The 26580-nt window shown below is 45.6% G+C and overlaps 1 protein-coding gene across 4 annotated transcripts; it reads right to left on the bottom strand.

The window, feature by feature from the left end:
* Positions 1 to 3683: 3683 nt before the first annotated feature.
* Positions 3684 to 26297, bottom strand: CHRNA4 (cholinergic receptor nicotinic alpha 4 subunit). Of its 4 annotated transcripts, none has more exons than XM_009493132.2 (6): positions 26237 to 26297; positions 24822 to 24973; positions 21384 to 21428; positions 21183 to 21292; positions 10135 to 11515; positions 3684 to 3809 (listed from the first exon to the last, which is right to left on the bottom strand). In XM_009493132.2, exons 1-6 carry the CDS (start codon positions 26295 to 26297, stop codon positions 3684 to 3686), a joined length of 1875 nt encoding a protein of 624 aa, XP_009491407.1. The 4 variants fall into 4 exon arrangements, with proteins under 4 accessions (XP_009491407.1, XP_075577021.1, XP_075577022.1 ...); XM_075720906.1 differs by lacking the exon at positions 26237 to 26297 and having other exon boundaries at positions 10135 to 10314; positions 10594 to 11515; positions 24822 to 24941; XM_075720907.1 differs by lacking the exon at positions 26237 to 26297 and having other exon boundaries at positions 10135 to 10274; positions 10689 to 11515; positions 24822 to 24941.
* Between the last annotated feature and the right edge of the window lie 283 nt (positions 26298 to 26580).

Below are 26580 nucleotides of genomic sequence, written 5' to 3'. Positions count from 1 at the left end.
TGATGTCAGCTTGTTCAGGCAAGTCCCGGGAATCAGTTCTGAGCTGGGAACATTGCAAATGTTAACAGCCCAGCTGCATACATTTTCCTGGATTCTTTCATATGCTAAAAACCTCTCCCTTTGTGTTTCATGGGTTTGGAACAGCAGAATTATTCATTATTCTACAGTTATAGTCTGGTTCATGTCCCAGTTTTCCTCCAGTTTCTGATCATTGAATTCTATGGAGGGATAGCATCCTCCTTAACAACCTCCAAGTTGGAATAATGCGTCTAAGAAAGAGCGGTAGGTGTTGATTCCTATTTTCTCCCCTCAGATTTTACAAGGAGGCACAGCAGAAGGCAAGACTTTATTTGAACTTTGAACTGGGGAACTATTAATGCCACGTGAGAAGAAATGGAGTTGCCACTGTATGAAAAATGTTATGGTGTTAGCAAAACAGGATGCCAGTGACCTGCATTACCGAGCTTCTCCCCAAACACCCGTAAGAGCTTTGTAACTGGTTTCAGGTGTCACTTCTCATCTTGCCCTGCCAAACCCTGTGATCCTGCAGTGGTGCTGACTCTTCAGGGACACAACCACATCCTTAGCACTCCTAATCACACCTGATATTTTTGATGTGCTAATGGAGCAGATGCGTGTGGCTCTTTCCTCCTCCTCCTGCGTGGCAGGGCAGTTCTGCCAGGGGTTGCATTGCAGTTTCATGTCCTTGCCAGGCGGTCCTGCTCCGTTGCTGTCACCACGCAATGCTCCTCTTGAGACGCTGCCGTGCATGCTGTGTGCACTGGCAATAACTTTTTGTAGAAAAAGTGAAGATTTGAGATGGGCCCTTTGCTGTGAGCAAAGTACAGCCTGTGCCTGCCCCTGCTGAATTTCCCAGTCACCTTAAACCTTTGGGTCTTAAACCTGTACTTAAACCTCTCCTCTGTGGGTCCCCACCCCTGGTCTGCTTTGGCCATTGCTCCGCTGCTGCCTGAGCCCATGTTTACTGGGAGACGGGAGCAGAGACTCGAGCTGCTGCCAACTCTCCAGACTAGCTTGGAAAGGGCATGTGGTTTTCCTGCTAAAAATGTGCATGCACAGCCAAGCCTCCCACCCTCTCTCTTGCTATCGGTGCCCATGGGCCCGGGAGGAGGAGGAGGAGGAGGTTGCAGTGGGAGCTCTGAACCGCTATCATGGGCACGGCTGCAGGCTGGTGATATGATGCCCCTGACTCAGCAATGCCCAGGCTCACAAATCATCCCACCTTCACGATGATTTTATCGGTGCACTCAAAATGCAAAAAGGTGCTGGAGAGGGTTCAGGCCACCTCCGTAAGCCCAGCCTGTCTGCAACCCAATCCATAACCCGTCCCGCTCTGTGGCGTGCAGCCGCCGTGATGCAGACTGCAGCTGTGTTCGTACATTTATGCACTAGACCTTGAAGATGTTTGACTGTGTGTTTTCCTTTCGTTGCCATAAGCAAACTCACGGACTGTGAAAAGGGATAAATTAGCATCTCCAAAGACTGAGCGTCTCTTTATTCTGAAAACAAGCAAAGCGGCGGCAGCAGCTCAGGCTCCCTCATCCTCCCTCCCTGTGCTGTGCCAGCAGAGCTCCTCGTGGAACTGGCCCAAGCCACAGCTACTCTATGTTTCTGTGAACTGTACAGATTTTAAGCACTTGGCTGACTCTGTGAACATGGAGGTCAGTTGTAGCTTCTTAGATGAGGCCAAACAGGCTGATCACTGCATTGATTTTTAGCCTGTATTGCTTGGACTGAGTGCAGTAACTTCTATTTCAAAGATGACTCTTTAAACCATATTGTTTCAGTTCCAGCATTACTGTCACACGCCTATGTAGCTCTTAGTGAGCCAGCAAGCCTCATGTGCCAGGCTGCTGTGTAGGGGTGCTGCACTTCTTACCTGGGGTCTCACCTACCCCAGGCTCTCGCTTCTGCTGGGACCTTCTGTGCTGGCCTCCAGGCAGCTGCCTGCCTCTCCTGGTGTGTGTTCTCCAAAGCTCTGGGCTAGCCAGAGCTGCCTAGCAGTCAACTTCACAGTGGCCAGACAGTCTCGTGCATGCTGATCCCAGCTGCGTGGTGCGGAGGAGGTGCTGGGGGAAGCCCAGAGCTCCTCAGCTGCCTGCCTGGGCTCTGAGCCATGCAGTCACGGCACGTCCCGCGGGAAGCCTGTCTTTTTAGATTAGGTCTGTCTTTCCTTGCACACTGTGGTAAACTGTTTATAAGCCCTTCTGCCTATGAGGCCTCAGAAGTAAGCAGGGAGACACTGGGCTGGGTGCTGCCGTGCTGATCCCACCTGGCACCCAAGATCAGCAATGAGGATGGGAACGGTGGGTTTGTAAGTACCAAACAGAGAGGGTGCTGAGCTGGATGGACTTACGGTCTGTCCAAATGTGGTCACTCCTGCAGCTGCAAATGCATGCAGAGAAAAGGCAGAAGATTGATGAAGCCCATTCTTACCCTCTGTATTCCTGCCTTTCACCCACACATCTGGCTCAGCTGTGCCATCATGCACCGATGTCTCCCTGCAGTAGGACAGGGCTCCAGCATCCCCCTCTCTCTGGCTGGTGGTGCCTGTCCCCTACTTCTCGCTGCAGGTCCCAAAGCAAGGACAAGACATGCAAAAAAAAGGTTGGTTTAGTCCGGATAGAGCTGGGAAGAGCACGGTTGCCGAAACAACTGGCCAAATTTAATTAATTTAATTAATACCTGCAATTTCTGCAAAATGCTATTCTCAGTTCCCAAGTGTGGCTGTGTGACCTGTTCAGGTTTCCCCGTGTACTGGCACATTTCCTTATTACACTAATGCACCATCCTGGATTTCTGCTGTGGCTTCTCCATCTCTGAGTACCTCCCCTACCTACAGCAAGGCTTTTTGGGCTCAGGGTGACCCTCTGTTATTTTGCAGCAGCCATAACTTGTTCTTTCCAGGAAATTTCCCTGGGAAGAACACTAAAGTGTAAGTAGTAAAGCAATACAGTCTGCATCTTAACCCCAAATCCTCCCTTCATTTGCATGATCCTCACTCAGCTGTGATCCCCATGGTTTCTGAAGGGCATTGGCCAAAGTAACCTCGGTCATCATAAAGACCGTAGCTGTTGTGTTCTGGTGAGCCGATGATCACTGTTGGTCCCAAAGGAGCTGAGCTGCCTTGAGGAGTTCCTTCAGCCTTTCCAGTCTGTCCATCTTTACCAGCTGACCACAGACCACATCCTACACAGGTAGCCCAAATCTGGAACTTTATTTATAAAATGACTTATACAGAGACACACAGTCCTGAACCGCTTCAGCTTGACAGGGCAAAATTACTAGGCAGGGCACACTGAGACCTCTGAAGATGACTGGAGCTACCTTGCCAGGGGCTGGTTTGTAGGTGCGAAGCCTCTTTATGTGCTGCTTTAGGGAACAAGCTCATGTCCTTACATTGCTGAGTATATGCCAATTAATGCCACCATGCTATGTACAAACTTTAATAAGGACTTTTCCCCTAAATTAGATGGAAGAGATGAAAATGGCTTGGCAAAACGATGCAACCTCAAAAAGTATTCCCAGAGAGCTCTGGAGCAACTCAAGCGCGGACACGCAGTAAATTATGCAAAGGGCTGTCTCCATTTCTTTGCTCCTCTCCTTCCAGGTGAACTAAAATCCATAGAGTGGGATATACTTTATTCCATATGTGGCTACGTTTAGATCATCCCTGCCAGCCACGGTGGGAGGAAGAGACCAACAGTTCCCAGCAAACACACAATGATGAACATCCAGAGGAAGATCCTGTCAATGACCATTGCGACGTACTTCCAGTCTTCTTTCACCTGGGAACACAGAGGTGAAAGGCTGATCACTAACATTTATTTGAGATTAAAACTTATGCAGACTATTACTACTTTATTCCAAAATAGGATATTTTAATTTAAGTCCAGAGATAGGAGGGGAAGGTCTCTCTTGCATTTATTGGTCCTATATGATGGCAAAGATTTATTCTATCAGTTGCTGATGTGGGAGACAGATTCCCACACTGCGTGGGTGTACATGTGCAATTGCAAACCCTGTTCACAGCTCTCCAGGGATGACATACGCCCGTGGATAATTAAGCTCATCTGCACACTCGCTGTCCCATTTTTTCCATGAGCAACAGCTGTAATTGGGTGTGTAAATGAGGCTGTGATTCAAACTGGGGAGGGTGGGGTGGGGGTGGTGAAAGAAATTACTCATTTCCCCATGCTCATAAACAGATTTGCTTACAGATTAATGAAGCCAAACTCTTTCTGTGAAGGGATTTACAGTTTTGGGTGAGTAAGTAGTGAAAAATGAAGCAGCAAATAGAAGTGGTCCTTCTCACCCTGCTTTTCCCCCCACTTTTGTCTTGCCGTGGGAGGATTTTCCAGCAATTCCTCTCTGGGGAGGTCTAGTACTTATTAATACCATCAGGCAAGAATTGTAAATGGCTATTTCATTGTGTAAGAAACCGCATACATATGAAAGCCTCTTTTATTATGTTGCTGTTATTAATTTCTTTCCCAGGAAGAGGACCGATCAGATGGCAAAGTTTTATTTGCTATGGCTGTACCCATTATAATTTCCTACAATATCCCACTTGGTGATTAATAGACCCAAGGGCTGAAATTTGGCACGCTGCCTCCCTCTTTAGGGAAAACATCTCAGCAGGAGCTAGCTCAAACCTCTTCAGTGGCGGCGATTGCAGCAAGTCAGGAGTGTGGTGTAAGGAGAAGGAGGCAGCAAAGCCAAGGCTGCACTTTGCTGGGGCTGCTTTACTACCCCGACCAGTCTGCAACCCCGGAAAACAGGGGCTTCACCGTGCCCAGAGCTGCCGTGTTCGCTGGGCTGTAGCATGCGTGAAAAGCACAGCACAATAATAACGTAACTCTAATGGCAGAGGCCTTTTCATCTGCAGATCCTACGTTTGGTTTACACAGATAATAATAAGGGAGTAGCCTGGAACAGTAGGTGTGAGCTAAAGCACCATTTGTACGCAACGTGGCTTGAATTTTTTTTTTTTTAAAGAATTTGCTGATTATGCTGAAAATCAATTTTTGGTAAGGGAAACAATCCAAATATCAATGAAAGAAAGAATCATTTGCAGCAGATGATGTTTTCACCGGTACAGTGGCAACTTCAGGTCCTAAAATATTCTGATCTGTTGAGCACCAAACAAACAAGCTCTGAGCGCAACACAGTGACTCTGAAAACTCACCTTGAGTCTTCTCTTTCTTCATCAGGCACAGATGCACCACTAAATCTTATCTTATACCTTGTGGGTGGTACAGAGAGAGAGGATATACAATCCTGGCTTTTGTGACCAAAGTTGTGAGCTAAGAGAATAATTCCTTGCAGGTAAGCTATGGGCATTTACCTCATTTTGGCATGCTGAACCCTTCACAAACTGATCATGCATCTTCCAATGTATTTGCAAAGTACCTGTTGTCACTTTGTGCCTCAATGCAGACAGCGCTCAGCTGAAGCAGCGCCAGCAAAGTGAGCTCTTTAACTCCGCCTCTCATTATTTGCCATGCGGACTGCTTGGTTAGACCCTTAAATCATCTGGTGTTGCTCCAGCTCCTTGGCTTAGTAAGCAGCTTTGAAAATTGGGAAATGAGGCATGCGCTGGAGAACATATCATATTTTGCCATAATTTGTTCTCTGAACAAAGCATCTTAAATTTCAGGAACACCTGAGCATTTTCAAAAGTGTAAGAATCGGTTAAATATTTTTGTGCTATGGATAATTTTATTCCCTTTAAAGACAGCACCAAGTTAAGCAGGTCTTTACTGTTTAATAGGCAGAGGCAAACAACAGAAGTTCACCCTGACGCTTGTTATCTTCTTGGGGGAAATCATGTTGTTTTATGATTGTACAGCCCTTAGCACATCTATCTGTAATTAGGGAGAGTAAAAGAAATAGTGACCCTTGAAATCAAAAAGAATTCTCTCATCCGAAGGATAAGGTCTCAGTGGGTAACTCCCCTCTGCTGTATGTTTTCCAATCTATTCATGCTTAAAGTTCTTGGTGAGAAAGCCAGCTAAGCACGCTCTGGATGATTGTGTTTATGGGAGTATTGCCTCATGATGCAACCGAAGTGTAAAGGAAATATGAAATTTATCATCTGATGTCCAACTGGAAAGCTGGATGGGATAAATAGTGCCCTTTTCTGGCAACATAAGCTCTTCTGAGTATTCGTGCTAGTAAAAGTAAGTGCTAGATCACACAAAGAAAAGAAATGAACTAGATCAGTTTCTTTTTGAGAAAAGAAGGGGGAATCAGGAGAAGAGGAACAACCTGAAAAGTTCAACAGAAATTTCCTTTCAAATGTAATGGTGTATCCATAAATACTCAGCCCATCTTGAAAATGGTGGCTGGGAGTGCACCAGATGTTTGCAAAATCAATATCCACTTCAGACCGAGAGCACAGAAGGGTGAAATTGGAAATTATGGAGAGATAATTAAAAAAAAAAAAAAAAAAAAAAGAGTAGGAGGAAAAGAAAATTATCTGGATTTTTTTTTGTTTTGTTTTCTGACAGCAGTGTAGCATTTCCGTGGGATCCAGCACCTCACGAGGAGCATGATCCGCAGAGGCCTCTCTGACTACATCTATGCAGTTGTCAACATCTGTCACCCTGAGCTGTATTTTGATTAGTTTTTAAGAAGCTCACTGAAAACTGGTTTTGGGAAAGGATCAGGGGCAGGAACCAGCAGACTCCCCTACCCCCAAATTCCTGAAAAGTAAGGGCCTCTGTGACGCTTCCCTGGTCCAGCTCCTTGCAGGTCCGAGCAGCGAGAACGGGGCACCCTGCCCCAGGATTTGAGTGGAGGGTTGAGGCGCCTTGGTGACATCTGGTCCCCAGGACCCAGAGCCTGCAACACAGATTAGAGCAGTCCCGGGTGGTTTTATTGTACTTTGTTAAAAATAAACCGGTGAGATTATCCCGTTTCCTCCCCCTCAGCTACATTCTCTCCCATTTTATTTTTAAGCTGTCTTCCAAGTCATCTTATTAGTCTGGAGATGCACACAGGCATGGGGACGACAAGGCTTTCCAGACGGTGCTGTTGGTGTCTGATTATTTTGGCTCATGTGCGATATGCATCTTGTTTTGCTTCTCAGTCTGTAATTAATTTCTAATGACATTTCTATCATATGCTGGGACAAGCCGGTCTTGCGTTTTCCCCAGTGTACCATTGTGCTCGTATTGTTTGCAGATATCTTTTTGTAACAAACAACTGCCTCTTGCATTTCCCATTTTCTCTTTGCTGAAGCACTTAATTAAATGAGCTATTTACTTTTAATTTAGAAGCACTGCCCCCATGGCAATAGTACTTTAGAAAAAACCCAGGAACTTCAAAAGAAGCTCTGTTCTCATTCTGGGAAGGTGCATGTCCCTGAAAATATTAGCCAAGAGCGAGCTGTGTCTCAGGGGCTGCAGCTGCATCAGAGGTGCCTGCTGATAGATTTTTTTTTTTTTTTTTTGAAGACTTCCATGAAGAAATGCCACAATTTGATTTTAAGATGAAAGCAGATTTCTGAGTACTGAATTTTTTTTCCCCAATATATTCTCATTTTACTAGATCAGATCTGCTCCTTACAGTAAATTTCAATTCCAGAAGATCTTGTTTTCTTCTTCTTTGTCATTTCCACCTGGAGAAAAAAAAAATGTGCTTTCCCACTTGACATTACTTGGATCCAGAAAAAGAATATAGTGTAGTCTCAGACCAGGCTCAGCAATTATTTCCCCAAATCCGAAAACCCAACCTTTGCCTACCATGCTGTCCTGGTTTCAGCTGGGATAGAGTTAATTTGCTTCTTAGTAGCAGGCACAGTGCTGTGATTGCGATTTAGTATGAGAATAATGTTGATAACACACTGATGTTTGAGTTGTTAATGAGTAGCGTTTATGCTAGCCAAGGACTTTTCAGCTTCCCATGCTCTGCCAGGTGCACAAGAAGCCAGGAGGGGGCTCAGCCAGGACAGCTGACCCAACCTGGCCAAAGGGCTATTCCATACCATATGATGTATGGTATATAAACTGGGGGAGCTGGCCGGGGGCAGCGGCTTCTGCTTGGGAACTGGCTGGGCATCAGTCAGCGGGTGGTGAGCAATTGCATTGTGCATCACTTGTTTTGTGTGTTCTTTTATCATTATTATTATTATTACTTTCTCTTCCTCTGCTGTCCTATTAAACTGCCTTTATCTCAACCCACAGGTTTTACTTCTCTTTTTTTCTGGTTCTCTCCCCCATCCCACTTGCTGGGGGAGAGGGTGAGCGAGCGGCTGTGTGGTTCTTCGTTGCTGACTGGGGTTAAACCATGACACGTGCCAACCACAACTGCTGTGAAAGAGCAGAAAACTGTGGGCAGGTTTGCAGGTCCTTCCTGGGGAGCCTGGTGCATTGGTGGTCCGGGGGGTGACCCTCCTCCAGTCGCTGCTGGATGTTTTCCTGGTGCCTTTGCTCGCAGCCTGGGCTGGCAGGACATCTGGTCAGAGCCCTCAAAACTGTTCCTTTTCTTCTGCTTTTGATGTTTAGTGCTGTAAATAGCTTTCTAAGGATAATCATTTCAAGAGGGAACACTGGTGGAAGGTGTAAGAAGAAAATCTGTGGCTTCTGAAAACAGTTTTCATTTTAAAGAAAGTTGCCATCATGGATTAAAAGGAAATAACCCAAGACATTCATTGACTCACTTCTTGACGATATCAACAAGCTGAGCAGAAAGAGAATCTGTTGAAATGGGAAGTATTATTGGTGTAATATTCTTTCATTTGCACCAGGGGGAAACAAGTGAGTTAAAATCAACTGAATTCCATGGGTTTACTTGTGATTATTGCTAGGAGGAGAGAGAGCAGAGTTTAATTCCTGCGGTCCTAATGTGCTTGTGGAGTGCTTTAGCCTGGCAGAGAGAACTGGGCTGCCAACTAATGAAGATGGGGATTCACAGCCCATCTCTGCCACAGATTTGTTCTGTGACTTTGAACAGGTCACCTCATCTCTGTATGTTGACTGTCACTCCTCAACATGAAGAATAAACAGTTGCTTCCTCAAAGGGATGTTGTGAAGTGAAATACATTAAAGAACAGAGGCCTCTCAAATGATGGCACCAAAGAGTATATAAATGGACAGCAGCACTTTATCTTTTGTTGCTGCTGCTAAGTGCTCAGTGCTGTGAAAAATGCAAATATAAAGACACTCTTCATGCCCAGGAAGTCTTGCATAAAAGCACTATGACTTGCACTGACTCTAAATCTTGAGAAAATCAAACTGTAAGCACAGCTGAAAAAGTACCTTATGCTGACAGATCCCTCTAGGAAAAGCTAGATAAGGCTTTTCTTTAGCAAGCACACTAACTTCAGGTTATCTTGTGGCTTCCTTCATTATGGCCATAATTAGCTAGCACACTATATCTGTAGTGTTGCAGGGGAAGAGCTACAAGACGTTAGAAAGGATGTGGCATTTGTACATGCATCACCATCTCCATTAAAAGAAATTCTTTCTGCCTCTACCTTCCTTTTCAATTTGTAGCCATATTTACCCCTTCAGAGTAAGTGTGAAATTTGTCTGTCCACCCACCTTCCTGCACAGAGCCAACTGCTCCAGCGGAAGTCCACTAATGAGGAATCACATCACGCAGAGCAAAACATACCCTGCAACATCCCCACGCTACTACGCGTTTCCCACAACCTATTTTGGGAATTTGCTTTCCTAGGCTCAGTAGCCAGAGTCAATGCTTAATAAAAAACAGAGTGTGAATTCCCTGTCTGTCAGAGGCTTCTCTATAAAGAATGTCTGCTACGTTCCTACCAGATGACTGCTTTTTGCATCTCTTTCACAATCTTAGCTGCTTCCTTCCTACCTAACAACTTTACTCCTATTTTCTGCTGGAGAATCCTATTGTTCTAGAGCAGCCCTGAGCATGGTCTGGTTGTGCTACCCCCTTGGCGCACACGCCTGCCAAGAAGGACAAGCTCTCCAGCTGTGCCTATAGTGGCCAATGTGTCCAAAAGCCACAATATCAGGGATGGCTGAGCCTGCATCAGCAAGTATCCTCTCTGTATAGCCCTCACGTTTGGTGGGGCTTCCTTAGCAGATAATTTTTGACTGACCCAAGGGCAGCAGGCTAAGTTAGCATACTTACTGAGAAATCCGCGTCTTCTGCTCGCAGGTGGTCTGCGATGTAGTGAACGCCTTCCACTGCCAGCTTCAGGGCTGGGGACATCAACACAAGATGCTGCTCTTTGGCACTGTGAGTCTTCCTTCCTTGAGCTGGTGTGCCAGCTGCCTCGCTCTTTTTGCATTTACACTTGCACTGAGAGGGCTTGTGCTGGGGCTGCTCTTCATTTAGGTGGCACCGCTGGGATGCTGGAGAGCCAGTGGATTGGCCATTGGTCTGGGAAGAGTCCTCTTGCAGGTAGCAATACTGGATGCTCCGGGACCTACAGCGAATACTCCCTTCCTCTGCCTTATTGGGGCTGTACATCTGCTGAACACTGAGTGATCTGCCTTTCGAGATGGAGGTGGTCTGGGTGTCACTCAGGGGGTGGCATGAGGGTTGTGGAGAGGAGCAGGTCGCCTGTACAGGCTCTGGGTGCAGCACAGAGTACTGCCCAGAAGGGGACTTGCAGATAGGCTGAGGCTTGGCTGGCTCCTCGAGGTGGGCACAGAAGGAAGATGTGGGTGATGGCTCATTACTCTGGGGGCTGGGGGAAGATGAGGTAGTGAAGTTGGGTTCCACGTCGACCTCAGACCAAAGCCTTGGTGTACTGGTTATTTTGTGCATGGATTCAATGAGCTTCTTGCAATTGTCTTTCACTGTGGAGGGACGTTTCATGAAGAGGAGGCGTGGGACTATGTCAAGGAAGATCCTCCTCACCCAGTCAGGCATCGTGTGGGTACGTGGGGAACGATGGTGCACGTTGAGCACAAAGACAGTGATGATGATAGACAAGGTAACAAATATCATGGTGAAGAGAAGATACTCTCCAATCAGAGGGATGACCAAGGAGGTAGATGGGATGATCTCTGTGATGAGCAGCAGGAACACAGTGAGGGACAGCAGCACGGAGATGCACAAGGTTATCTTCTCTCCACACTCGGAGGGCAGGTAGAAGACCAGGACAGTCAGGCAGGAGATCAACAGGCAGGGGATGATCAGATTGATTGTGTAGAACAGTGGCAGCCTCCGGATAATGAAGGAGTAAGTTATATCGGGGTAGATCTCTGTGCAGCATTCATATTTCTTGCTGTTGTAATTGCCCACAGCGTTGATGATGACCCATTCCCCGCTCTCCCAGTAGTCCAGCTGGTCCACATGACTGTGCATGCTCACCAAGTCTATCTTGGCTTTGTCATAGGTCCAGGAGCCAAACTTCATTGTGCAGTTTTGCTGGTCAAAGGGGAAGAAGGTAACATCGATGCTGCAGGAGCTTTTATAGATAGCAGGTGGCATCCATTTAATTCTCCCATCATAGAAGAGGTGAGCCTTGGTCAGATGGGTGACTGCAAAGTCACCATCAGCACTGGGGAGAGAAAGAAGATAAAAAAAGACTAAGGCTTCTCTGGGACATCTCAACTTGGTTAACGAAATAGGATATTTAGTGCCTGGCTTCCAAAAATGCACTCAGGGCACCTGAGAGATGCAAGAGGCACATCATGTGCAAACACTGGATCCATCCACTCTATCCAGTGGTTTTGAACTCTGTTGACTTATGCAAGCACTGGATTTGCATGCAAATCTCAGCCCTCACCTTGCATAAGTCGGGTTCTTGTGGTGAATATACACAAGTTTTACTCAAAGGTGTCCCAAAAATGCCCTGCAAAGGGTTGAGTTTGCTTTAGAGAAGTGGGAGGAACCACTGTCAGGTCATGTGGCTCTGCAAAATTAATTGTGACAGCTGCTATAAATGAAATAGTGTTGGGTAATCATTCAGTCTCTTACATGAAGAACAGGAAGAACATCCTATTAATAGGAATAATGAGAGTTAATCTCTTGATTTCCCAGTCAGGAAGAGAGCTGCCTTTTATAGTGTTTTCTTACAGGGACTCTCAGTTGGGGTCTGTGTGCTGGTATAAGATAAATTGATAACAACCCAGGATTTTATATCAGAAAGCCATTTTCCAACCAGTGAAAAAGCTATTGCGTAAACAACGGGGTTTTTTGTTTGGATCTGCTTTTCTCAGTGGATCAGTGCACTGATTTCCCACAGCACCGTGCCATGCACCAGTGACACCATCTGCTTCCAGCTTGTCATGGGGACTGGGGTACAAGTGAAGGAGATCAAGAAAGGCAACAGGAGATGCAAGTGCACTGGGGATTTGGGGAAAGACCACCAAGGAATGCCATACTCCAGCTCTAATAGTGTTGGAGAAAGAAGGGAGACTGAGAAACTCTGGGAATGGGATCCCCAGCCCTGGAGACAGCCCTGTCCTCCATCTACCTCAGCATCTTCAGCCACAGCTCTGCTCCTTCCTCACACCCACAGCTCTGCTACTACACATTACACATTGAACCTGCCGCTTGCCCCGGTGTGTGGAGGCCACAGAAAGAAATTAGCTTGTTAATAGATTCAATTAGCACAGCAGGTAATTAATGCCCTGCATGGCTATGCCATCAAGAAGTGCTGTTCCTCCCCTTCTCTCAGTGAGGAGGACATGTGGACTGTGACACTTAACCTCCACAGCTGGGGCCAAGTCCACAGGTACCTTCTCTACAGCAACGTCCTTCCTCCAGGCAGTGTCTGCAGGATCTGCAGCCTGCGTTAGCTTACACAAAGAGGCAGAACTGAAGCATTCAGAGCTGCACACGCAACATATCTCCTTGTTCGAATAATCATCATGATGGAGGCTTGGTGTCTGAATCACAAAATTACACCTTCACCTGAAAACGAGCCAAGCCCCTACATCTGCAGCCCCTTTGTGCAGTGACTAGCTGAAACTTCAAACCCTCTCTCTCCCTTGATTTCTACATGCAGACAGAGGATTTTGGTATCCTTGGACAGTTACAACCTGAGTCAAACACCCTAGTTCAAGGAGCCTTAAAATGTGGGTGAGGTTTGGATAGAGCTGCAATTTTTTTTCATCACTAACAAATGCCTGAAAGGTTGCAATCCCAGCTGAAAAAAGCAGGTGGAATCTGTTTGTAGAGCAATGCCCTCAAGTCTAGCTACAGGAATAGAGAAAAGAGCATCCAAAAAACGGGGAGGGAATTGGGGACCATCTTACACACCCGGCTGGAGCAGCTGCAGAGCTCAGACATACGGAGGAAGCAGCCTGTTGTGGGATGCCGAGTCACAAACAGCAACACTGCTAAACAAAGGGGAAGCTGAACAGGGGAGGGAGAGCTTCTGCTAAAAGCTTGAGATGAATTATTCAGGCTGATACAGATAGAAAGCTCTCTGCTCCTGCCCAGCCCTCCCAGCTGGAGCCGATGCAGCCTGCAGCCGCTTTTCCAGCAATCATCGAACTCCCTTGGCTCTGCTCTGCTGCTTCAGCGCCCAGATGTGCCGTGACACCAGCCGTACAGCAACAGGGTGCACGGGGGTCACACCTCTCCTCTTCCTCACCAGCAGCAAGATAAACAGCGCAGGGACGATCCAGTGGGGCCTCTCAAGCTGCTGAAAGCAGAGGAACTTCCCTAAATTTATTTCGTTAGAAGATCATCCATTAAGTTGTATGCCAAAGGAAAAAAAAAAAAAAAAAAAAAAGACTTTCTGATACTTCATCTTGCTATCCTCATCAGTCTGTGACCACACTGGCTTCCAGTGAGACTGGTGTGGTATTGCTCATTTTGGGAAAGAGTGGCAGGATCTGGCCCTTAGAGAGCTGTCCTGGCTAACACAGTTTCTGGGCTGAGATGGCACATGCCCCTGACCCCCAGGATCACAGCCCAGATCTTTGTCTTTTGGGGCAATTTTCCAGGTTGGTTGAATTAATGGAAAAATAAACTCAGAATTATTGTGTGGTGGAGAACCAGGTTTTTACTAAACTCTTCTTTGTTTCTATAATGGAAAGCCTTTGCTCTTTGTGGCAGATTTTGGAAAAACAAAAGAACCCAGTGCTTTTTGACCTCTGAACTGGACTTTTTCTAAAGCTTTAAAATACCTTTTTTTTTTTTTTAAGACAGGAAAGCTAAAAATATGTACAAACCCAGACTGCTGTCTCAAAGGAATCAAGGCAAAACCACTGTTGTGCTTTACTCCGATGCGAATAAAACCAAGCAATGTCATTGTACCATCCACCCAACTCCTCTCTTACCTCTTCTTTCTTAAATCTAATTTACACTCCAGGACCGCTGCTTTGAATGAAAACCATCTCTTTTTTTCTCCTGGGTTTTGCCTGCACTGTAAAGCCAGATTGAGACATGAAACATGCACAGCAAGTGTCAGTCTAGTGTTTGCTGTTCTCGGTGGTTTTCTTTCTAAATCTCGATAGGAATTTGGAATCCAATTCTGCATTTAATGAGATCTCTGAGGCATGATTAAATTGTTCGTTAATGGAACAACATGTTTGTAATTGGACTCATATTACAGAAAAAGCATAATGAGCATCCACTAGTGTTTCCCTTCTTGGGTAGAGCAATGTGTAAGTGGCTGGGTAAACAAAACAGGTGTGTGTTTTTCCTTTTGAAAACTGTTGGAAAAAGGCATGAAACTCTTGCTAAAAATTCATCCAGGAACAATAATAATTCATGTACTTATGTTTCATTCCCAGAAATGTCTTGTCTGGCAGTTCTGCAGTCTCCGTGTGACTAGCCACATGCGTCTCTTCTGCAAGCGTAGATGTAAGCAGTGTGATGCTGCAGATCTTGTGTGTCAATTATTTCCATAAGTGATCTGCAGCTTTGATGAGGAAGATATTTTTTCATTGCTTGCCTCACAAACCCAGCCTCATCCTGGGTCCTCTTCGGCTCACACATTATTACAAATAACACTGGTACTGCCTTCCAAGCTGGATTTTGCCTGCAGTGCCATGGCAGGAGCGAAACCAGCAGCAGAACAGCTTCTTGCATTTGGGAGTCAGCTAATGACTCCGAGAAGCCATAAAACACCCTGAGACCTTCCTGCTTCTCCCTCGCCAACCTAACAGGGCTGTGAAGTAATTCCTGATTTTCCTGGGCGTGTTTGAACTTCTCATTGCAGTTCAACGTAGAGCTCTTTGGGCAATTTGTAAGCAGGGTGAATTAGCCATGCTGTTGTACCTAGCCTGCATCCAAGCCAGCTATATCGAGCAAAGGTAGTGTTCGCAGTTGACTGAACTGATCGTGCATACATTTATTTTTGCCTCCTTCTCCAAGCTTACCACCCACACTGGACCTTCAAGCATATGCTTACTGGATTGGAAGCTCTGCTTGCTGGCACCCTGCCAACGCAGGGTGAACCTAGAGAGATGTTTTCATCCCGGGTGAGACTTTCATTCTGCTCCTCTTGACATAAGGGAGGGAGCAAACAAAGTCACCTGGCTGTCGATGGTCTTCCAAAGCCTTTCCCCAGTCTCCGCCAAGGGATGAAGTTGAGACAACTGACTGCAAATGAAGTCTGCAGCTATGAGATTGGGGAAACCCTGTTTTCTTGTGGAAAGCTTTGCTGTGGGAAAACCCATTCTTGGCCCGGTTGTGCCGACAGCCCTGACTGCATAACATGAATATTTCCTTAGACAGGAATGTGGGAGATCTGATATAGTGGGACAGAGAAAATGTGCAGTCATTCCTTTACAGTGGTAGCACATTTTCATCTCATTCAGTCTAGACCACTGTGTTGTGACAGTTGTCATGAAAAACCATTTGGAAGAAGGAGCAAGCACAAGGTAAACATCACAAGAACTTGCGAATTAAGATAGTCAGGCTCTCCTGATTGCTCTGACCTGACAGCTCTAAAAATCTGTCAGTAATAAAGTACTGGTGCTCTTATATTCTCATGTCAAATACAACAGTGCACGCCAATAAAGAGAGAAGACAGTTGCTTATTCCTTTGCCAATGGAAATAGTGCTGCTGTGTTCTGCAGCTTTTGATTCCTCATTTTGAGAATAAAGGCTGCTCTTCTAAAATATTCTAAGTTTATAAGCGTTCAAGAATAGCATTGTTTTACCGGCAGCCATCAACCATATTTCATTAAAAAGCTCTGCTGATGGAGATTTTTTTTTTTTTTTTTTTGCCAGTTTCTATTTTCCCTGCAGTTGGGAGATACATCATTTTGCAAAATTAAATGTTTTCAGAATGCATGTAAATGAGGCACACATTTATTTTAATTTCTGATGATACAATTTAAATCCAAACAGAGCTTTAAAAGCCTGAAAATTAGCTATATACATATATGGATATAGCTAGAATGTCCTCATTTAATGTCCTCATGAATGTCCTCATTTTTCATGGAACAGCAGTAACAAAGACAAATTGGAGTTTCAAGACCCCTTTAAAAGAATGTACCCTGCACCCTTTTTGTAGACATTAAAGAGATGCTTCTCTAATGTTCAGATTAAAATACTCTCTAAAGGCAAATCACAGACTATATTGTTTAACAATTGTCTTGTGCTACGAAAATGATAACTACAAATTCACATGTTGGAAGGGATCTCTGGAGATTGTTAAGTCCAAACTCCCTGCTCAAAGCAGGGGCAGCAACAAGACAATCAGGACCTCTTCCAGCTGGTATTTAAAAATCTCCAAGGTGCTGGCAACTTGGGTACAAAGCAGATGTGCACATCTTGGGTACATAGATGGAGATGTCAGTGCACTGATGTGTACTTCTGTAGGTCCCATCCCAGCTTTTGCTTGCTTCAGATGCTTAGAAATCATTAGCAACTGAAATTTTTGATCATTCCTCAGTAAAATAAGCATCTGTCTCAGAAATTGTCTGTGCTACACTGATGAAATAAGCACAAGTTTCTCAGAAGGCTCTAACAGTGGTAAATATGTACATTTTCCTTCGATTCTTCCCTTTGCCAAGCATCCTTATGAGCATTTTGTAGGCAAAACTCTAGCTCTGTCCTTAGCATAATGGTCGGAGAAGTCCTTAGATGCTAACTCAGCAACAGTCCATGAGAGAGATCCCTCTTATAAATTTCTTTCTATCAATTCCTGTATTACTGGATAGAGTTTGGCAGCAAACCTCAAAGGCATCTAGAGATGTATTTCCTCTCCAGAAACACAGCAATTTAAACTCCCAGAAGAATCAGGAAAGCTTAAGTGTGAAGTAGCAACTATGGGCCTATAATAAGTACAATCTGGTGCAAAATGACACGATCTGTGCAAGTACACACTCAAACATGAAGAAAAATGTCAAGAATGTTTCCAATATTTTAAAGGTTAGACTAGGGCATCTTTTGGTATTTCTCCTCCAAACAACTTTGGGATGAGTCAGGAAACCAGTGCTACTCTATAAGGCTCCCTGGTTGCAAACATCATAGTATAGTTCAAAGGAACAAGCCGCTATAATATTGCTCAAAAGAACTCTTTGCTTTCTCATGATTTTCAAAAGCTGCCTGCCAGGTGGTCTTCAAACCCAGGCCAGTAATGTTTTGTGTCCACATTACCACTGGGTGAATTCCTCAAGATATTTCCTGCTCCTAATTACAGAAAATTGTATCTGAATTCCCTTCATGTATGATCTTGTCTTCTATTCTTTCTTTTTGTGACTATGGAGGCTAAGGCAGGTATTTCTTTTTGGAACAGCTAACACCAGAAAATGTTGAGAAAAAAAGAAAATTTTGAAGGCTGAATGTTCCCAGTACCTTCTTCCCAGGTTTTACAATCATCAGGCTAGAAAAGACAAATGCTATCATGAATACCCAGTTGAAAACTAGCCACGGAAGGACATTTCAAGTTCCCTGTCCATCCAGCAGGCTCAAGGACATTGTCTGGCATTCCTCTGGGCAGCCTTTAGCAGCTGGAGCACCTGGCTGCAAACCTACAGTCTCAGGGTTTTCTCCTCTGGAGTCTCTGTGTTGCACGGGGTCCAAATGGCTCAACACAGTGGTGGAGAAGAAGGGGGGGGGGGGGGGAATGCAGCCCCAAGGGCTTATTCCCTCATTAGACAAAAAAAAAACCCTATTTTTTTTTTTTACTTTAAATATACAAAGGAAAATTAAAATGCCGTCAAAGTCCATTCATGAATGTGAAAATAAGTCAATGCAGAGGATTAGATAATTCATTTATAAATGATTTGGTGGTGTCTGAAGAGCCTTTACAGCCTCAGATAAGGAACAGCTGGCCTTCTTGGCAGAGAAGAAGAGGCTTTGTCACTTCACTATTAACTCATATTCATACATATGTTTTGTCACATCTAGTAGAAACTATGTACAGAGTCTTGGAACTTATCTCATCAAGCCTGAAAATTCAACAGCATATTAATTTCCCTGTAGGATATTAATTTGATTTTACATTCCTTATGAATGTTGACAACTACATATACTCTCTAGGCCAAACCAGATGAGTCTACTGATTTAATTTGGGCCTCTAGAGTGGATAAATGGAAGTTTTTTGACAATAAGGAGCTTAGATATGAGAATAACCTCACAACAAGGCATTAGGTTTCCTTAAAGGTGTAAATCTCAAATCAATTTAAATTTCACCATTTCTCTATATACCCCAAGATGAAAACAAAAGAGGCATTTGTATAATCTCCTGTCCAGAAATCTTTTTTCCAAAGGATGCCATCCCAAACAGAAGTACCATACTTCTGCTAGAGCAATAAGTAACTCACATTAAAAAGCCTTAACAGTGCAAAAAACCAGTGTGGCCACTCTCTCTCTTCCACCAAGGTCTCTGCACACAATTCTCTTTCTCTTAGGGACCCAGAATTCTGTGCATGTACTTTAAAAGTACATGCCCTCTAAACAATATATATATTCTATATATATGTAAAATATGAGACAGAGTCCATGTTATCATTACCCATGACTAGTCACTGTCTTTGCAAAGCCTTTCTTTCTGAAACATTTCTAGCTGAGGTGCCCGCAAGGAGAAATTCTGTCTGGTTATGCAGTTGGTGAGCTGCCATGCAGCAGAGCCTTATCTTGGTGCCCCATCACGCTACAGGTCCTGCCTTGCCCTGTAACCCCTAGAAAACATGAAACCGGATTGTTAGAGCAGTGCAACTAAGATATCGACTGCAGCTTCCAATGTGTTTGATAGGAAGACAGGTAGAAGAGAGAAGTATATCCTAGGGCAGGGAACAGTTTACATAAGACTGTGTGAAAGAGCATGGGCAAATATAGCTGTAAAGAGGTATAGAATTAATGGAAAACCATTACTGACTGGCTACCGGTTGGCGCCTACATCCATGTTTAATTCATGGATAAAGTAACCAATTAAAAATGCATGATAGACTCATGACAACCAGCAGAGGAATGCTTGATTATTAATGGTAAGTATGGATAAAGGGAGAGAAGTAGCTTGGATTTAGATAGCAGGGGCACTAGATCTCCCTGCGTGGTAGCAGGTCATCAGTACAGTTGGATTTGCTATCTGCCATATCTCCCTGCAAGTCAGACTGAGTCAAGCAATAAGGTGGGCAAGGCTGAAAGACTCACACCCCAGAAGAGGATAAGGAGGACACTCTGGAAGAGCTGCCATGGCCAGCAGATAGCCAGCTGCTCCCTGGAGTCCCTGTAGTTGCTCAAGCGACAGCGGCAGTGAACTAGGACAGCATGGCCGAGGGGCAGAGCATGCAAGGGGCAGAAGCCAAATACTACCCAGCTCAGAGGTCTGGGTGGCCATTGACCTCTGGGGGCTGCTTTCAGCATGAAGTCCCAAAATATCTAGAGCACAAAAGGAGACCGAGGCTTCCTTCTTTAGTGCTAGGGCCCTCCTTGCATGGACCATGCTCATCAACCGTGGTGAGCCAAGGGAGCAGATGCAAAGATGACTTATCAGGCTATTGTGTACCAGTAGCTCCAGCAAATGGATGGTTTGAAGCACAAAGGTCCCATAGGCAACGGAGATTTGTGTAGCACTATTTCCTTTGGCACTGTGGTCCACCACAACAACCACCAGAAGCTCCAAAAATAACAATCTTGTACCACTGTCATTAATTAAGCAATAAGAAGGACAAGGACATTCATTTTTTTGCCAGTGGAAACTGTGAACACCTTTCTTGGCCGCAATGTGAGGTACTTTTAATATAATATTCATGCTCAGAGTGTGTCCCTGTAGGATAGGAAGGTCCAAGTGCCTATGAATTAGTCATTTCCATTGTTCTAATCTCTGAAAGGTGCTATGTAAGGATGCAGTGATTTCCAAGAGGTTTGCAATCACTCCACACCACTAAGGATCAGACACAAGCTAATGGGAAAGATAACAATTTCCATAGTCTCCAAAGCTCACAATCCCCTGGACAGATTCCTCCTTCAGCCTTTTTTTTTTTTTTTTTTTTAACAAAAGCAAAATCATATCAAACTAGAACCAGGCAACTGTTTACTAAAAATGAGCCTGGCTTCTGCTGTGTGTTTTTTCTGAGTGTTAGCCACATACAAAGATATTTTTGTTTGATGCTTGCAGCGTTTTCTCTGGAGCTTGTGCTGGGGAGGGAGACTGGGATATCCTACATTCTAGGAGACTGGCAAGCTCTGGTATGATAGCCAAAGCGAAAACAGTCTTGGAACTTGGACAGTGTTTCTAAGAACATCATCAGGCTCCAAAGGAAAGAAAGAAAACAACCACCTGCTCCCTAAGAAGTGTTGTACAAGAGACAGATTTCAAGCATTCGGGATCAGGAACAAATACCTATTTAAGAATAATTCTAGAATGGTAATGGGCTGTCCTGAAACCTGTATTTGTAGACACGCAAGTCTGACATGTTTCAGCATATTTTCCTTGTTTAAGCCCACCCTCAGTAACTGGCTTTTCCAGTTGATGGTGATGAATTAGGGGACAGCTCCTCGGTGAAATGAAATTGAAGAGGACTGAAAGCCCAAATCCAGCTTAATTGTGTATCTGACATGTGAAGAGAAAACAATACCTGGCATCCCCCAACAAAACTCACTCTCCAGAGAAAGGATCATTAGCAGAACAAAGCCTTTGTGATGAATGTTAGTCATGTCATTTAAGGCATGTCTGCGACAGATATTATGAGAATCTACATGGAATTCAACCACAGAGAACAAAAGAAGGAAGAATAATTGCAAGAAGGACCTTAATGCCATGGGCAGAGAAAATTTGCAAGGATGGGTTTGCCCACAGTGCTCACACTCACTTGTTGTAAAGGACAATATCTGGCCTCCAGATGAGTTCCGAGGGGATTCGGATGGATGTGACGTTTTCGTACTCTTGGGGGTCCCAGCGTAGCTTGTAGTCATGCCACTCCTGCCAAAAACGAGGCGGTTACAAAGCTGGGAGGGTTCAGGCTGTGAAACTGAAAAGGAACATGGAAAAGCATATATTTTTGTGCACTCACCTGCTTCACCCACACATTCGTGGTCATCATTTGATTTTTCTCATCCTGAAATGCAAGACCAGATATTGGTTTCAGAACAGATGAAGCAGCCCAAGGAACTCATTAAATTTCTCTTAATTGTACTTCATTTCTGTAATTACAAATAGCCTCTGCAACAAATGTAAGATCCTTCTTGGAAATAAAAAGCAGATGTTTCTGTCATTTATCACGGGAGAGGGCACAGCTGCCTGATACCTCTGAACAGCTGAGCCTGCACCTAAGCAACCCTGTGAGCAGACGGACTTGAATTTATTCAGATTTTCCTTAGTGCTGATGGATTCAGCCTAGGATGATGGGGCCAGGCAGAGGAAAGAGCTCCACGGCTTGGCTTTGACCCAAGCACTGAAGGAAGGGAGTCATGGATATATATATCTCTCCTTACTCACACATGTGTGCATGGACTACAATGCTCAGCTTCCCCTGCAAGTAGTGTTTAGTACTTTTACTGTGAAACATTATCGGTGAACACAGTTCTGGAAACATGAAACTCAGCAGTGTTTCTCCTTCTACCAAATACATGAACTTAGAGCACTGTGGACTGGGTTTTCTGAATAAACCCAAGCTACTCTGCTGACATGTAACCCTTGGATAACCTGGTGTATACCCATGCTGTCAATTGGTAGACTTTTTCCCAACTCTAAGTACAAATAGTATGGAAAAGTAAAACTGTATACATATATATACACACTTTTAAATAATGTAAGGCAGATATAGTGCTGGCAGCACTGTAGTAGAATTAATTACTGCTTGCTGCTTGCCTTGCATGCTTGTTACAACCCCTTTGTAAATAACTAAGAGGAATTATGTAGAGCAGAGCCTAGTGCTGGTCTGACCAGAGCTCAGAGCTTATTTCTGTGTTTGTTTCTTTTCTCTCTCTCTTTGGTTGGCATCAAAACCAGCTCAGTTGACAGAGCTCATTTGGAAGCAAACTGCTCATCATTAACCTTGCTCTTGTGGCAGTCCAGGACTAATTCTGAACATTAAAGGCGAGGAGATTCGGGGTGGGGAGGAGCTGTGCCTCCCTCTCGCTGAGGCTCCTCACTGCTGTTGTGGCACCAAGTGTAAAACCTGATCACAGATACCCTTGTCAGGGGTTAGGGACCAGAAGCACATGGAGGAAGGAGGAATACAAAAAACATTCAAATGAGCAACAACGAAAGGGAAAATATCCAGCTACTTCCTTGGGTGCCAATGGGAGATGAGAAATGCCACTGGAGGAGGCTGCCATGTCCTGGACTGGATCAATCCTTGAGCACCTTCTTCTCTTATCACTTTGCAATTCAAACATCTGAGGGTCTCCACCACAGTCGCTGCACTGGGGAACCCAGTCTTGCAGGTGCTATCCTTTCTGGAATTTTCCTCCCCGGGTGGGTGCAGACCCTTGGTGGAAACTCCTGCCCATCACTACACCTGAGGGCTCTGCCATCCTCCTGACCCAAGCGAAGCATGACGCTGATCCCACGGGTTTATCTCATCGGGGGTTTGCAGTGTGCTAATGACTGACCGCCTCCTCTGCCTGCATGGCCAACTTGTCCTGCACGGAGCCAGCCCAGAGGACAGCGGGTGATTCTGCAGCCGGTGCTGGCATTGCACTGCCTGGCCTCTTTTCTCAAGGTGAACACAGCACACGACGTCCTGCAGAGATTCGGGCTTACGAGTCCAAATGTGTTTCTCCTAGACACTTGCTTGATCCCTCACCACTTTTTTCAGGGCTCAGAAAACCTCAGCACACCAGGGTGAGGTAAGGACATGCAGGGATGTCAAGTTCCACATTGATTTTTTTTCCCCCACCCCCAGCTTTTGCCAGCAGGAGCTGGGGTTTGAATACGGCTCTGATTTGTCTTGCAGACTTCTTGTCGTTGGGAGCTGAATGTCGGGTCTAACAATTGCAGTGGGGTTTACACCAAAACAGTGTCACTGTCGGGAAGGGGGAGAGACAGCTGAAGTGCTGCAGTGGTGGCAGGGGGTGTCATGAGTCCCCAACCACACAGACTGGGGCAGGAGGGGACGCGAGCCCTCCTCCAGCTGTACCCACCGGCCCCAGCACAGAACTGCCTGCCAGTTGCACTTCTAACCACTGACATGATTTTAAGAAGATTAATTCTTCTTAAGTAAACTGGGCAAAGCACTGTGAAGCAGGTGTATCGATCCCCCCTCTTCCACAATTCAGCAGCTGCATAATGGAAAGTCTCTCTCATGCCTCCACAGTCACTAATGTCTCTTCTTTAGTCTTATCAATTATTCAGATGAGAACCGTACAACTTCAATATTAGCAACTGCAAGCAGCCCTGGATCTCTCAGGCTGAATTAAGAGACAGGAGGGGAATGGAAGACCATTTCTGTGCTGCAGAGCTGGAAGCTGATGGCTTGTGCACAAGGAGATGCAACTCTCTAGCAACTAGTGTCTTTGATTGCCCACCTCCCACACCACCTCGGCTCTGTTCCCTCTGCATCTCGAAACTCTGATCTCAAAATATAAAATGTTGTGGAGAGTCATCGGTTGTGATTGTCCCACACCAGTAATGTCTTTAAGATGCATTACGCTTTCCATTATCACCCCTTTTACCCTGCCACACGAATACAGTAAAAAGTGACAGAGAACCTCCAAAAGCGAGGCGATACCTGTTCAAGAGGTGTGCATCTACTCAAACACGCTGTCCTGGGAAGCGTTGTGTGCAAACAGGGACAGGAGAGAGAAGCATGCAGGATCAGCATCTGCGCAAGCTAGAAAGCCTGTGCATGGGATCTCCTTTGGATTCAACACTTGACCCCAACACACTGTGATAGAGTAATCCTCTAAATAACATTTCAGTGCGCACCAGCCCAGAGTGCAAACCACTCTGTTTTGCACATAGCAAATGCAGTTTGCACAGGTGTAACTTCTGTTTGACCAAACATTCAGAAACAATTTTTTTGTTAATATCTGCCAGATTAGCTAAAACCCCTCAAAACTTTATTTTGCAGAAAGCTCTTCAGGCAAGCTATCTTCCAGAGATGCGTAAACCACTGTTCCTATTAGCTTGGGTAAATTAATGTTAATAATTATGGCTCAAATTTCAAATCAGCTATTTGGGTTTTTTCCTTAGCTAGGACTCTCTGGCATTTATACCAGTTACTCCACTGCTCTGCTGTGATCAGTCCCATGGGTTTTGATAAGGAATTCGGGATTTTTCCTATAGTAAATTAAGAGTAAAGGATCCACTTTGATGACCAGCTACTCAGACGAGTCATCCCTCGTTCCAGCAGAGCTGTCTGCGTGATAACTCTTCTCTGCTGAGAGCAAAGTCTTCCCAACCTGACCCTGGATCAGCCAGTAAAGCCCACATGCACCAGGAGCCTCTCCCCAAGCCCTGACCCGCTTAATCTTGGCCGCATGTTGCAGGGGCAGGTTGCACTTACAACATCGATGAGCTGGGCAATGGACAAGCCGAAGCGGACGAGGACCACATCGGAAATGTTGGCGACGGGGCGGGACCACTTGTTATAACCAGAGAAGAGTTTCTTCAGCAGACGCTCCTCCGCATGGGCTCGGGTTTCCACACGACCGAAGGCTGTGGGGAAGGCATGGGGCACAGGAGCGTGAAACACGTGCAGCTCCAAGCACCGGCGTAGCTGGAGCCTTCTCTGGAGGGGATCCTCAGGTTAAACGCAGTGATGGGCAAGTAGGGACACATGGAATGGTGATGCCACCCTGGTGACTTGCCTCCCTGCTGCCCCAGGCATTGGCATATATTTCTCACTCTATTCACCCACTGTGGCCAATTCCCAATGTAGGGTTTCTATTGCACAGCAGGACTGGTCTGCAGGAAGTGGGGGCATCAGTAAAACCAACTGGAAAACACTACATGGGCAATTGTCCCCTGAATCGGGTTCAATTTTTATGGCTACTCTGCAGCAAGTTCCTAGCACTGAAGTCTGCGAGTAGGGAAGAGGGATGCTAGAAGGGCAGGACAAAAAGGAAAAAGCAGCCTCCTGTTGGGAGATAGGGATTTTGGATCAGGCTTACACATAAAAACTGGCATCAAATGCATCAGACAAAAAAGGCAGACTGAAATTCAGCTCCTCCAACTAACCTTCATAGCCGGTCTTTCACAAAAACGATGGGTGAAGGAAGAGGATGGGGGAGAGCACAGATTGGATAATAAGAGTTCAGTTCCCCTCAAGAATTACTTTAAAAGTTGGAGGCTGCAAGGAGCAGCCCTGACCCTGCACGTACACTAAAGGAACCGTCGGAGGTACCTGTTGGTTATTAAAAATTAAAGCCACCTTGCTTCCAGGGGGCTGCCGGGGGAGCTGGGCTCCGGTGCCAGCTGCACACAGATGCATCCTCCACCACGGATGGCGGGGAGAGGGAGCCGGGGGCTCTCCCCGCATCTCCCGTGGAATATGGCTCCTACTTAGTCTTTAGCTGCCCTGGATTATACAAAGGGAAGCATTAGCCGAGCGCTGGCTGCGCTCTCCCCAGCTGGAGCTGTAGCCCGGAGACACATTAACACACTTTACGCAGGGAAGAAAAAGCCAGGCAAGAAGCAGGATGCTGAGCCCCTGCCTGTATTCCCCCTCCTGTCCCCTTCCCCACCGCAGCTTTAACCCTTTCCCCATCAAATCAGGCAAGGAGCAGAAAATAAAAGCAAAGCATTGCTCAGCAGAGGCTGGTATTTAGGGGACCTGCAATGATGGGGCAGGAGGATACAGAAGCACAAGAAATTCCTTGTTCACAGGGACCAGTCTTCGCAGCATGCTGCCTTTGAGAGGGATAAGGGGGAAAAGAGCTAAAGAGCAGAGCGGGGGTAGAAAAGCTTTCTCAAACTTACCGGGGAAGACGCTGGCACACAGCAGGAGGAGGAGGTTTCCTTTAGGCACGAGAAATCCCATTGTGGAGCAGAGCTCAGGCTCTAGTAGGCAGAGTCTCCCATCAGGGCAACTTTTCCTCTCAGAGTCTCTGGATCCTCCAGCTTCATTCCCCTAAACTCCTTTCTCTCTCTCCCTCTCACCTGCCTCCAGGAAGGGATAATAGCTGGTGGTTTATTTGTTTTTTTCTTTTCTCTTCTGACTGATTCCCAGCTCTTCCTCCTAGAAGGATGCTCTTCCCTGGGACACCGATGCTCATATACTTGCAAGAGATGCGTAAGGGCTGCAGAAAGCTCTTGTAGAGACA

Source organism: Pelecanus crispus, chromosome 14 (assembly GCF_030463565.1).
Source record: "Pelecanus crispus isolate bPelCri1 chromosome 14, bPelCri1.pri, whole genome shotgun sequence".
Lineage (NCBI taxonomy): Eukaryota > Metazoa > Chordata > Aves > Pelecaniformes > Pelecanidae > Pelecanus > Pelecanus crispus.
This window is presented reverse-complemented; position numbering and strand designations above follow the sequence as displayed.